Raw genomic sequence first — 15,129 nt, 5'->3', positions numbered from 1 at the left:
GCTCGGACCCCAAAGGGGCCAAAGGGGCGGGGCCCAATAGGGGGAATAGAGGTAATTCCTTTAAATCGCTACTAGTCATGAAGTTAAGAATGGATTTGAACCCAATTTGGTCAGAAACATCCTTGGGGGAAGGGGAACAGATTTTGCATAAATGGTGGCTCTGACCCCTGAGGGGCCAAAGGGGCGGGGCCCAATATGGAAAATAGAGGTAATTCCTTTAAATCGCTACTAGTCATAAAGTTATGAATGGATTTGAACCCAATTTGGTCAGAAACATTCTTGGGGGAAGGGGAACAGATTTTACATAAATAGTGGCTCTGACCCCAAAGGGGCCAAAGGGTCAGGGCCCAATATATGGGAAATAGAGGTAATTCCTTTAAATCACTACTAGTCATAAAGTTATGAATGGATTTGAACCCAATCTGGTCAGAAACATCCTTGGGGGAAGGGAAACAGATTTTGCATAAATGGTGGCTCTGACCCCTGAGGGGCAAAAGGGGCAGGGCCTATATATTATAGGGGAAATAGAGGTAATTCCTTTAAATCGCTACTAGTCATAAAGTTATTAATGGATTTGAACCCTATCTGGTCAGAAACATCCTTGGGGGAAGGGGAACAGATTTTGCATAAATGGTGGCTCTGACCCCTGAGGGGCCAAAGGGGCAGGGCCTATATATTATAGGGGAAATAGAGGTAATTCCTTTAAATCGCTACTAGTCATAAAGTTATGAATGGATTTGAACCCAATCTGGTCAGAAACATCCTTGGGGGAAGGGGAACAGATTTTGCATAAACGGTGGCTCGGACCCCAAAGGGGCCAAAGGGGCGCGGGCCCAATAGGGGGAATAGAGGTAATTCCTTTAAATCACTACTAGTCATCAAGTTAAGAATGGATTTGAACCAAATTTGGTCAGAAACATCCTTGGGGGAAGGGGAACAGATTTTGCATAAATGGTGGCTCTGACCCCTGAGGGGCCAAAGGGGCAGGGCCTATATATTATAGGGGAAATAGAGGTAATTCCTTTTAATCGCTACAAGTCATGAAGTTATGAATGGATTTGAACCCAATTTGGTCAGAAACATCCTTGGGGGAAGGGGAACAGATTTTGAATAAATGCTGACTCTGACCCCTGAGGGGCCAAAGGGGCGGGGCCCCATAGGGGAAATAGAGGTAATTCCTTTAAATTGCTACTAGTTATAAAGTGATGAATGCTTGTTCTAAAAACAATTCTTGAGGTATTTCAGACCCTAGAGAGTCTGGACTTCATTAATCTTTAAAGCAGTTCAGATTCCCACACTATAACCATATATAGCATTGTTTGAGATTTACAAATAAAACAAATTGAACATGATCATTATTTTGACATTTGGTCTAATCCAACCAGGTGAGCGATACAGGCCCCATGGGCCTCTTGTTAATATTGATTTAAATATCATTTGACAATTTTGTTGAGAAAGCAAGAATACCCAGGTTTAAATCATAGCAATTGGACTCTAAGCTAACAACAACTTACATTGTATATAAGTCATAGATAATCTATGATTTCACACAAATCCGTTACATTGTATATAAGTAATAGATAATCTATGATTTTACACAAATCCAGTACATTGTATATAATTAAGTCATAGATAATCTATGATTTCACACAAAGTCCAGTACATAAGTCATAGATAATCTATGACATAACAATAACTACAGATAGGTATGTATGACATTCTATGATTGTTTGTGTAGAGAAAAATATACAGTCAGAATATCCCACATGTAGCTCTATATTCATTTTATATGTCATTAACAAACTGTCATAATTTGATCTGCCACCAGCCTGAAGGAGAGTAGTATTACATTATCAATTTTATATGACATAACAACTAATTGTCATCTACGTGTAGATCTAAAACAATCCATTAGAGTTGAGGTTGTAAAACTTGTTGTGTTTCAGGCGGTGTGTACCAAGTGTGGAATCGACACGTATAACTGTCACAAACAGCCCTTATGGCTTTGTAAGATCTGCAGCGAGAACAGGGAGGTTAGTGTCATCACCTATATACAGCGGTTCCCTCGAGATATTACTGTAACCCATCATCACCCAGACTACAGTGGTTCCCTCGAGATATTACTGTAACCCGTCATCACCCAGACTACAGTGGTTCCCTCGAGATATTACTGTAACCCAACTATCTTTACTGTCATCACCCAGATTACAGCGGTTCCCTCGATATATTACTGTAACCCAACTATCTTTACTGTCATCACTCAGACTACAGCGGTTCCCTCGAGATATTACTGTAACCCAACTATCTTTACTGTCATCACCCAGACTACAGCGGTTCCCTCGAGATATTACTGTAACCCAACTATCTTTACTGTCATCACCCAGACTACAGCAGTTCCCTCGAGATATTACTGTAACCCAACTATCTTTACTGTCATCACCCAGACTACAGTGGTTCCCTCGAGATATTACTGTAACCCAACTATCTTTACTGTCATCACCCAGTCTACAGCAGGTTCCCTCGAGATATTACTGTAACCCAACTATCTTTACTGTCATCACCCAGACTACAGCGGTTCCCTCGAGATATTACTGTAACCCAACTATCTTTCCTGTAACTGTCATCACCCAGACTACAGTGGTTCCCTCGAGATATTACTGTAACCCAACTATCTTTACTGTCATCACCCAGACTACAGCGGTTCCCTCGAGATATTACTGTAACCCAACTATCTTTACTGTCATCACCCAGACTACAGCGGTTCCCTCGAGATATTACTGTAACGCAACTATCTTTACTGTCATCACCCAGACTACAGCGGTTCCCACGAGATATTACTGTAACCCAACTATCTTTACTGTCATCACCCAGACTACAGCGGTTCCCTCGAGATATGACTGTAACCCAACTATCTTTACTGTCATCACCCAGACTACAGCGGTTTCAGGTTCCCTCGAGATATCACTGTAACCCAACTATCTTTACTGTCATCACCCAGACTACAGCGGTTCCCTCGAGATATTACTGTAACCCAACTATCTTTACTGTCATCACCCAGACTACAGTGGTTCCCTCGAGATATTACTGTAACCCAACTATCTTTACTGTCATCACCCAGACTACAGCGGTTCCCTCGAGATATCACTGTAACCCAACTATCTTTACTGTCATCACCCAGACTACAGCGGTTCCCTCGAGATATTACTGTAACCCAACTATCTTCTGTACTGTCATCACCCAGACTACAGTGGTTCCCTCGAGATATTACTGTAACCCAACTATCTTTACTGTCATCACCCAGACTACAGCGGTTCCCTCGAGATATTACTGTAACCCAACTATCTTTACTGTCATCACCCAGACTACAGCGGTTCCCTCGAGATATTACTGTAACCCAACTATCTTTACTGTCATCACCCAGACTACAGCGGTTCCCTCGAGATATTACTGTAACCCAACTATCTTTACTGTCATCACCCAGACTACAGCGGTTCCCTCGACATATTACTGTAACCCAACTATCTTTACTGTCATCACCCAGACTACAGCGGTTCCCTCGAGATATTACTGTAACCCAACTATCTTTACTGTCATCACCCAGACTACAGCGGTTCCCTCGAGATATTACTGTAACCCAACTATCTTTACTGTCATCACCCAGACTACAGCGGTTCCCTCGAGATATTACTGTAACCCAACTATCTTTACTGTCATCACCCAGACTACAGCGGTTCCCTCGAGATATTACTGTAACCCAACTATCTTTACTGTTACTGTCATCACCCAGACTACAGCAGTTCCCTCGAGATATTACTGTAACCCAACTATCTTTACTGTCATCACCCAGACTACAGCGGTTCCCTCGAGATATTACTGTAACCCAACTATCTTTACTGTCATCACCCAGACTACAGTAGTTCCCTCGAGATATTACTGTAACCCAACTATCTTTACTGTCATCACCCAGACTACAGCGGTTCCCTCGAGATATTACTGTAACCCAACTATCTTTACTGTCATCACCCAGACTACAGCGGTTCCCTCGAGATATTACTGTAACCCAACTATCTTTACTGTCATCACCCAGACTACAGCGGTTCCCTCGAGATATTACTGTAACCCAACTATCTTTACTGTCATCACCCAGACTACAGCGGTTCCCTCGAGATATTACTGTAACCCAACTATCTTTACTGTCATCACCCAGACTACAGCGGTTCCCTCGAGATATTACTGTTACCCAACTATCTTTCGTGTTTAGTTAGATTTAGTAAATGTTCAGAAAGTTAATTGCTGCAAATTGAGATGGGGACGGCTCGATCTGTTCATAAAATACACCGTCCTGGCTATACTTGTTCTTGTATAACATATGGTAACATTTACCACTCTGCACATACTAATCGTACCCAATACAGGCCCTATAATTTGGTTTTTAGCAAATTTCATATGCAAAGCAATTTCGCGAAAGTTAATTGTCACAAATTAGGAAAGGGGATGACTCACTTTTTGCCTGAATGGATTTTGATGAATTTGGTCTGGAGCATAATTTGGTGCACAAAGCAACTCTTTACAATGTTATATAAGTGAAGGCTGTGGCTCGATCCCCAGGGGCTGAAAGGGTGGGCCAGAGGGGTTGGTCCCAGTATGGGAAAATAAGGTAAATCCTTTAAGACATTAATGATTTTGTCTGTAACGCATTGTTTGATTAGACGACCGATACTTTTGTCTGTAACATATTGTTTCATGTGACGACTGATACATTTGTCTGTAATGAATTGTTTGATGTGATGACCGATACTTTTTTCTGTAACGAATTGTTTGATGTGACGACCGATACTTTTGTCTGTAACGAATTGTTTGATGTGACGACCAATACATTTGTCTGTAACGCATTGTTTGATGTGACCACCGATACATTTGTCTGTAACGAATTGTTTGATGTGACGACCAATACATTTTTCTGTAACGAATTGTTTGATGTGACGACCGATACTTTTTTCTGTAACGAATTGTTTGATGTGACGACCGATACTTTTGTCTGTAACGAATTGTTTGATGTGACGACCAATACATTTGTCTGTAACGAATTGTTTGATGTGACGACCAATACATTTGTCTGTAACGAATTGTTTGATGTGACGACCGATACTTTTGTCTGTAACAAATTGTTTGATGTGACGACTGATACTTTTGTCTGTAACGAATTGTTTGATGTGTCAACCGATACTTTTGTCTGTAACGAATTGTTTGATGTGACGACTGATACATTTGTCTGTAACGAATTGTTTGATGTGACGACCAATACATTTGTCTGTAACGAATTGTTTGATGTGACGACCGATACTTTTGTCTGTAACGCATTGTTTGATGTGACGACCGATACTTTTGTCTGTAACGAATTGTTAGATGTGACGACCGATACTTTTGTCTGTAACGCATTGTTAGATGTGACGACCGATACATTTGTCTGTAACGAATTGTTTGATGTGACGACCGATACATTTGTCTGTAACGAATTGTTTGATGTGACGACCAATACATTTGTCTGTAACGAATTGTTTGATGTGACGACCGATACTTTTGTCTGTAACGAATTGTTTGATGTGACGACCGATACTTTTGTCTGTAACGAATTGTTTGATGTGACGACCGATACATTTGTCTGTAACGAATTGTTTGATGTGACGACCGATACATTTGTCTGTAACGAATTGTTTGATGTGACGACCGATACATTTGTCTGTAACGAATTGTTTGATGTGACGACCGATACTTTTGTCTGTAACGAATTGTTTGATGTGACGACCGATACTTTTGTCTGTAACGCATTGTTTGATGTGACGACCGATACTTTTGTCTGTAACAAATTGTTTGATGTGACGACCAATACTTTTGTCTGTAACAAATTCTTTGATGTGACGACCGATACTTTTGTCTGTTAACGAATTGTTTGATGTGACGACTGATACATTTGTCTGTAACGAATTGTTTGATGTGACGACCAATACATTTGTCTGTAACATATTGTTTGACGTGACGACCAATACATTTGTCTGTAACGAATTGTTTGATGTGACGACCGATACTTTTGTCTGTTATGTATTGTTTGATGTGACGACCAATACATTTGTCTGTAACGAATTGTTTGATGTGACGACCAATACATTTGTCTGTAACGAATTGTTTGATGTGACGACCGATACTTTTGTCTGTAACAAATTGTTTGATGTGACGACTGATACTTTTGTCTGTAACGAATTGTTTGATGTGTCAACCGATACTTTTGTCTGTAACGAATTGTTTGATGTGACGACTGATACATTCGTCTGTAACGAATTGTTTGATGTGACGACCAATACATTTGTCTGTAACGAATTGTTTGATGTGACGACCGATACTTTTGTCTGTAACGAATTGTTTGATGTGACGACCGATACATTTGTCTGTAACGAATTGTTTGATGTGACGACCGATACTTTTGTCTGTAACGAATTGTTTGATGTGACGACCGATACTTTTGTCTGTAACGCATTGTTTGATGTGACGACCGATACTTTTGTCTGTAACAAATTGTTTGATGTGACGACCAATACTTTTGTCTGTAACAAATTGTTTGATGTGACGACCGATACTTTTGTCTGTTAACGAATTGTTTGATGTGACGACTGATACATTTGTCTGTAACGAATTGTTTGATGTGACGACCAATACATTTGTCTGTAACATATTGTTTGACGTGACGACCGATACTTTTGTCTGTAACAAATTGTTTGATGTGACGACCAATACTTTTGTCTGTAACGAATTGTTTGATGTGACGACCAATACATTTGTCTGTAACGAATTGTTTGATGTGACGACAGATACTTTTGTCTGTAACGCATTGTTAGATGTGACGACCGATACTTTTGTCTGTAACGAATTGTTTGATGTGACGACTGATACATTTGTCTGTAACGAATTGTTTGATGTGACGACCGATACTTTTGTCTGTTATGTATTGTTTGATGTGACGACCAATACATTTGTCTGTAACGAATTGTTTGATGTGACGACCGATACTTTTGTGTGTAACATATTGTTTGATGTGACGACCGATACTTTTGTCTGTAACGAATTGTTTGATGTGACAACCAATACTTTTGTCTGTAACGCATTGTTAGATGTGACGACCAATACTTTTGTCTGTAACGAATTGTTTGATGTGACGACCGATACTTTTGTCTTTAACGAAATGTTTGATGTGACGACCGATACTTTTGTCTGTAATGTATTGTTTGATGTGACGACTGATACTTTTGTCTGTAACGAATTGTTTGATGTGACGACCGATGCTTTCGTCTGTAATGTATTGTTTGATGTGACGACTGATACTTTTGTCTGTAACATATTGTTTGATGTGACGACCGATACTTTTGTGTGTAACATATTGTTTGATGTGACGACCGATACTTTTGTCTGTAACGAATTGTTTGATGTGACAACCGATACTTTTGTCTGTAACGAATTGTTTGATGTGACGACCGATACTTTTGTGTGTAACATATTGTTTGATGTGACGACCGATACTTTTGTCTGTAACGAATTGTTTGATGTGACAACCGATACATTTGTCTGTAACATATTGTTTGATGTGACGACCGATACTTTTGTGTGTAACATATTGTTTGATGTGACGACCGATACTTTTGTCTGTAATGTATTGTTTGATGTGACGACCAATACATTTGTCTGTAACGCATTGTTAGATGTGACGACCGATACTTTTGTCTATAACAAATTGTTTGATGTGACGACCGATACTTTTGTCTGTAACGAATTGTTTGATGTGACGACCAATACTTTTGTCTGTAACGAATTGTTTAATGTGACGACCAATACTTTTGTCTGAAACGAATTGTTTAATGTGACGACCAATACATTTGTCTGTAACATATTGTTTGATGTGACGACCGATACTTTTGTGTGTAACATATTGTTTGATGTGACGACCAATACTTTTGTCTGAAACGAATTGTTTAATGTGACGACCAATACATTTGTCTGTAACATATTGTTTGATGTGACGACCGATACTTTTGTGTGTAACATATTGTTTGATGTGACGACCGATACTTTTGTCTGTAACGAATTGTTTGATGTGACGACTGATACATTTGTCTGTAACGAATTGTTTGATGTGACGACCGATACTTTTGTCTGTAACGAATTGTTTGATGTGACGACTGATACATTTGTCTGTAACGAATTGTTTAATGTGACGACCAATACATTTGTCTGTAACATATTGTTTCATGTGACGACTGATACATTTGTCTGTAACGAATTGTTTGATGTGACGACCGATACATTTGTCTGTAACGAATTGTTTGATGTGACGACCAATACATTTGTCTGTAACATATTGTTTCATGTGACGACTGATACATTTGTCTGTAACGAATTGTTTGATGTGACGACCGATACATTTGTCTGTAACGAATTGTTTGATGTGACGACCGATTCTTTTGTCTGTAACGAATTGTTTGATGTGACGACCGATACTTTTGTCTGTAATGTATTGTTTGATGTGACGACCAATACATTTGTCTGTAACATATTGTTTGATGTGACGACCGATACTTTTGTGTGTAACATATTGTTTGATGTGACGACCGATACTTTCGTCTGTAATGTATTGTTTGATGTGACGACCGATACTTTCGTCTGTAATGTATTGTTTGATGTGACGACCGATACTTTCGTCTGTAATGTAATGTTTGATGTGACGACCGATACTTTTGTCTGTAATGTATTGTTTGATGTGACGACCGATACTTTTGTCTGTAACGAATTGTTTGATGTGACGACCGATACTTTTGTCTGTTATGTATTGTTTGATGTGACGACCAATACATTTGTCTGTAACGAATTGTTTGATGTGACGACCAATACATTTGTCTGTAACGAATTGTTTGATGTGACGACCGATACTTTTGTCTGTAACAAATTGTTTGATGTGACGACTGATACTTTTGTCTGTAACGAATTGTTTGATGTGTCAACCGATACTTTTGTCTGTAACGAATTGTTTGATGTGACGACTGATACATTTGTCTGTAACGAATTGTTTGATGTGACGACCAATACATTTGTCTGTAACGAATTGTTTGATGTGACGACCGATACTTTTGTCTGTAACGCATTGTTTGATGTGACGACCGATACTTTTGTCTGTAACAAATTGTTTGATGTGACGACCAATACTTTTGTCTGTAACAAATTCTTTGATGTGACGACCGATACTTTTGTCTGTAACGAATTGTTAGATGTGACGACCGATACTTTTGTCTGTAACGCATTGTTAGATGTGACGACCGATACATTTGTCTGTAACGAATTGTTTGATGTGACGACCGATACATTTGTCTGTAACGAATTGTTTGATGTGACGACCAATACATTTGTCTGTAACGAATTGTTTGATGTGACGACCGATACTTTTGTCTGTAACGAATTGTTTGATGTGACGACCGATACATTTGTCTGTAACGAATTGTTTGATGTGACGACCGATACTTTTGTCTGTAACGAATTGTTTGATGTGACGACCGATACTTTTGTCTGTAACGCATTGTTTGATGTGACGACCGATACTTTTGTCTGTAACAAATTGTTTGATGTGACGACCGATACTTTTGTCTGTAACAAATTGTTTGATGTGACGACCGATACTTTTGTCTGTTAACGAATTGTTTGATGTGACGACTGATACATTTGTCTGTAACGAATTGTTTGATGTGACGACCAATACATTTGTCTGTAACGAATTGTTTGATGTGACGACCGATACTTTTGTCTGTAACAAATTGTTTGATGTGACGACCAATACTTTTGTCTGTAACGAATTGTTTGATGTGACGACCGATACTTTTGTCTGTAACGAAATGTTTGATGTGACGACCGATACTTTTGTCTGTTATGTATTGTTTGATGTGACGACTGATACTTTTGTCTGTTAACGAATTGTTTGATGTGACGACCGATACTTTCGTCTGTAATGTATTGTTTGATGTGACGACTGATACTTTTGTCTGTAACGAATTGTTTGATGTGACGACCAATACATTTGTCTGTAACGAATTGTTTGATGTGACGACTGATACTTTTGTCTGTAACGAATTGTTTGATGTGACCACCGATACTTTCGTCTGTAATGTATTGTTTGATGTGACGACTGATACTTTTGTCTGTAACGAATTGTTTGATGTGACGACCAATACATTTGTCTGTAACGAATTGTTTGATGTGACGACCGATACTTTTGTCTGTAACGAATTGTTTGATGTGACGACCAATACATTTGTCTGTAACGAATTGTTTGATGTGACGACCGATACTTTTGTCTGTAACAAATTGTTTGATGTGACGACCAATACATTTGTCTGTAACGAATTGTTTGACGTGACGACCGATACTTTTGTCTGTAACAAATTGTTTGACGTGACGACCGATACTTTTGTCTGTAACAAATTGTTTGATGTGACGACCGATACTTTTGTCTGTAACAAATTGTTTGATGTGACGACCGATACTTTTGTCTGTAACGCATTGTTTGATGTGACGACCGATACTTTTGTCTGTAACGAAATGTTTGATGTGACGACCGATACTTTTGTCTGTTATGTATTGTTTGATGTGACGACTGATACTTTTGTCTGTTAACGAATTGTTTGATGTGACGACTGATACATTTGTCTGTAACGAATTGTTTGATGTGACGACCAATACATTTGTCTGTAACGAATTGTTTGATGTGACGACCGATACTTTTGTCTGTAACAAATTGTTTGATGTGACGACCAATACTTTTGTCTGTAACGAATTGTTTGATGTGACGACCAATACTTTTGTCTGTAACAAATTGTTTGATGTGACGACCGATACTTTTGTCTGTAACGAAATGTTTGATGTGACGACCGATACTTTTGTCTGTAATGTATTGTTTGATGTGACGACTGATACTTTTGTCTGTAACGAATTGTTTGATGTGACCACCGATACTTTCGTCTGTAATGTATTGTTTGATGTGACGACTGATACTTTTGTCTGTAACGAATTGTTTGATGTGACGACCAATACATTTGTCTGTAACGAATTGTTTGATGTGACGACCGATACTTTTGTCTGTAACGAATTGTTTGATGTGACGACCAATACATTTGTCTGTAACGAATTGTTTGATGTGACGACAGATACTTTTGTCTGTAACGCATTGTTAGATGTGACGACCGATACTTTTGTCTGTAACGAATTGTTTGATGTGACGACCAATACATTTGTCTGTAGCGAATTGTTTGATGTGACGACCGATACTTTTGTCTGTAACGAATTGTTTGATGTGACGACCAATACATTTGTCTGTAACATATTGTTTGATGTGACGACCGATACTTTTGTGTGTAACATATTGTTTGATGTGACGACCGATACTTTTGTCTGTAACGAATTGTTTGATGTGACAACCAATACTTTTGTCTGTAACGAAATGTTTGATGTGACGACCGATACTTTTGTCTGTAATGTATTGTTTGATGTGACGACTGATACTTTTGTCTGTAACGAATTGTTTGATGTGACGACCGATACTTTCGTCTGTAATGTATTGTTTGATGTGACGACTGATACTTTTGTCTGTAACATATTGTTTGATGTGACGACCGATACTTTTGTGTGTAACATATTGTTTGATGTGACGACCGATACTTTTGTCTGTAACGAATTGTTTGATGTGACAACCAATACTTTTGTCTGTAACGAATTGTTTGATGTGACGACCGATTCTTTTGTCTGTAACGAAATGTTTGATGTGACGACCGATACTTTTGTCTGTAATGTATTGTTTGATGTGACGACCAATACATTTGTCTGTAACGCATTGTTAGATGTGACGACCGATACTTTTGTCTATAACAAATTGTTTGATGTGACGACCGATACTTTTGTCTGTAACGAATTGTTTGATGTGACGACCAATACTTTTGTCTGTAACGAATTGTTTGATGTGACGACCAATACTTTTGTCTGAAACGAATTGTTTAATGTGACGACCAATACATTTGTCTGTAACATATTGTTTGATGTGACGACCGATACTTTTGTGTGTAACATATTGTTTGATGTGACGACCGATACTTTCGTCTGTAATGTATTGTTTGATGTGACGACCGATACTTTCGTCTGTAATGTATTGTTTGATGTGACGACCGATACTTTTGTCTGTAATGTATTGTTTGATGTGACGACCGATACTTTTGTCTGTAACGAATTGTTTGATGTGACGACCGATACTTTTGTCTGTAACGAATTGTTTGATGTGACGACCGATACTTTCGTCTGTAATGTATTGTTTGATGTGACGACCGATACTTTTGTCTGTAATGTTTTGTTTGATGTGACGACCGATACTTTCGTCTGTAATGTATTGTTTGATGTGACGACTGATACTTTTATCTGTAACGAATTGTTTGATGTGACGACCGATACTTTCGTCTGTAATGTATTGTTTGATGTGACAGGTGTGGAAGCGATCTGGAGCCTGGTTCTTCAAGGGCCTCCCTAAATACACAATACCAGAGAAGAAAGCTATGGAGGCTGCCAAGGTGACAGTTAATAAAGGTCGTTCAGAATCGCGCGGTGTTCAGCGGGGCCAGCCAGGGACTACACGTAATTATAACACCTGGAGTAGAGGGAGAGGCAGCCATGGTACGTAATCAGACCGTAATCGGACCATAATCGGACCGTAAACTGACCGTAATCAGACCGTAGTCAGACCGTAAACGGATCGTAATCAGACCGTAAACGGATCGTAAACGGACCGTAACAGACCGTAATCAGACCGTAAACGGACCGTAATCGGACCATAAACAGACCATAAACAGACTTTAAACAGACCGTAATCAGACCATAAACGGACTGTAATCGGACCGTAAACAGACCGTAATCAGACCATAAAGGGACCGTAATCAGACCTTAAACAGACCGTAATCAGACCGTAAACAGACCGTAATCAGACCTTAAACAGACTGTAATCAGACTGTAAACAACAGACTGTAATCAGACAGTAAACAGACCGTAATCAGACAGTAAACAGACCGTAAGGAGACCATAATCAGACCGTAATCACACCTTAATCAGACAGTAAACAGACCGTAAACAGACCGTAATCAGACCGTAATCAGACCCTAATCAGACAGTAATCAGACCCTAATCAGACCGTAAACAGACCGTAATCAGACTGTAAATAGACCGTTATCAGACCGTAAACAGACCGTAATCAGACCCTAATCAGACAGTAATCAGACCCTAATCAGACCCTAATTAGACCGTAAACAGACTGTTATCAGACTGTAAACAACAGACTGTAATCAGACAGTAAACAGACCGTAAACTGACCGTAATCAGACCGTAAACGGACCGTAGTCAGACCGTAAACGGATCGTAATCAGACCGTAAACGGATCGTAATCAGACCGTAAACGGACCGTAATCGGACCATAAACAGACCATAAACAGACTGTAAACAGACTTTAAACAGACCGTAATCAGACCATAAACGGCCCTTAATCGGACCTTAAACAGACCGTAATCAGACCATAAAGGGACCGTAATCAGACCTTAAACAGACCGTAATCAGACCGTAAACAGACCGTAATCAGACCTTAAACAGACTGTAATCAGACTGTAAACAACAGACTGTAATCAGACAGTAAACAGACCGTAATCAGACAGTAAACAGACCGTAAGGAGACCATAATCAGACCATAATCACACCCTAATCAGACAGTAAACAGTCCGTAAACAGACCGTAATCAGACCGTAAACAGACCGTAATCACACCCTAATCAGACAGTAAATAGACCGTAAACAGACCGTAATCAGACCGTAATCAGACCCTAATCAGACAGTAATCAGACCCTAATCAGACCGTAAACAGACCGTAATCAGACTGTAAACAGACCGTTATCAGACCGTAAACAGACCGTAATCAGACCCTAATCAGACAGTAATCAGACCCTAATCAGACCGTAAACAGACTGTTATCAGACTGTAAACAACAGACTGTAATCAGACAGTAAACAGACCGTAAACAGACCCTAATCAGACCGTAAACAGACCGTAATCAGACTGTTATGAGACCCTAATCAGACAGTAAACAGACCGTAAACAGACCGTAATCACACCCTAATCAGACCGTAATCAGACCGTAAACAGACCGTAAACAGACCGTAATCAGACAGTAATCAAACCGTAAACAAACCGTAATCAGACAATAATCAGACCGTAAACAGACAGTAATCGGACCGTAAACAGACCGTAATCAGACCATAAAGGGACCGTAATCAGACCTTAAACAGACCGTAATCAGACCGTAAACAGACCGTTATCAGACCTTAAACAGACCGTAATCAGACTGTAAACAACAGACTGCAATCAGACAGTAAACAGACCCTAATCAGACAGTAAACAGACCGTAAGGAGACCATAATCAGACCGTAATCACACCCTAATCAGACTGTAAACAGACCATAATCAGACCGTAAACAGACCGTAATCAGACCCTAATCAGACCGTAATCAGACCGTAATCAGACTGTAAACAGAACGTTATCAGACCGTAAACAGACCCTAATCAGACCCTAATCAGACAGTAATCAGACCCTAATCAGACCCTAATCAGACCGTAAACAGACTGTTATCAGACTGTAAACAACAGACTGTAATCAGACAGTAAACAGACCGTAAACAACAGACCGTAATCAGACCGTAAACAGACCGTAATCAGACTGTTATGAGACCCTAATCAGACAGTAAACAGACCGTAAACAGACCGTAATCACACCCTAATCAGACCGTAATCAGACCGTAAACAGACCGTAATCAGACAGTAATCAGGCCGTAAACAGACTGTAAACAGACAGTAATCAGAACGTAATCAGACCATAAACAGACCGTAATCAGACAGTAAACAGACCGTAAACAGACCGTATTCAGACCGTAAACAGACCGTAATCAAACTGTAAACAACAGACTGTAATCAGACAGTAAACAGACCGTAATCAGACAGTAAACAGACCGTAAGGAGACCATAA

The 15,129-nt window shown here is 39.4% G+C and overlaps 1 protein-coding gene across 2 annotated transcripts in view; it reads left to right on the top strand.

Moving 5' to 3' along the window:
• LOC117332682 (rabphilin-3A-like) overlaps positions 1-15,129 on the top strand; it is a 105,409-nt gene that overhangs the window by 29,789 nt on the left and 60,491 nt on the right. For both annotated transcript variants that reach the window (XM_033891680.1, XM_033891681.1), the window contains exons 5-6: positions 1,947-2,033; positions 12,558-12,744. In XM_033891680.1, the coding sequence (XP_033747571.1) occupies positions 1,947-2,033; positions 12,558-12,744 (274 nt within the window). The remainder of the gene's footprint in view (positions 1-1,946; positions 2,034-12,557; positions 12,745-15,129) is intronic.

Source organism: Pecten maximus, chromosome 8 (assembly GCF_902652985.1).
Source record: "Pecten maximus chromosome 8, xPecMax1.1, whole genome shotgun sequence".
NCBI lineage: Eukaryota > Metazoa > Mollusca > Bivalvia > Pectinida > Pectinidae > Pecten > Pecten maximus.
This window is presented reverse-complemented; position numbering and strand designations above follow the sequence as displayed.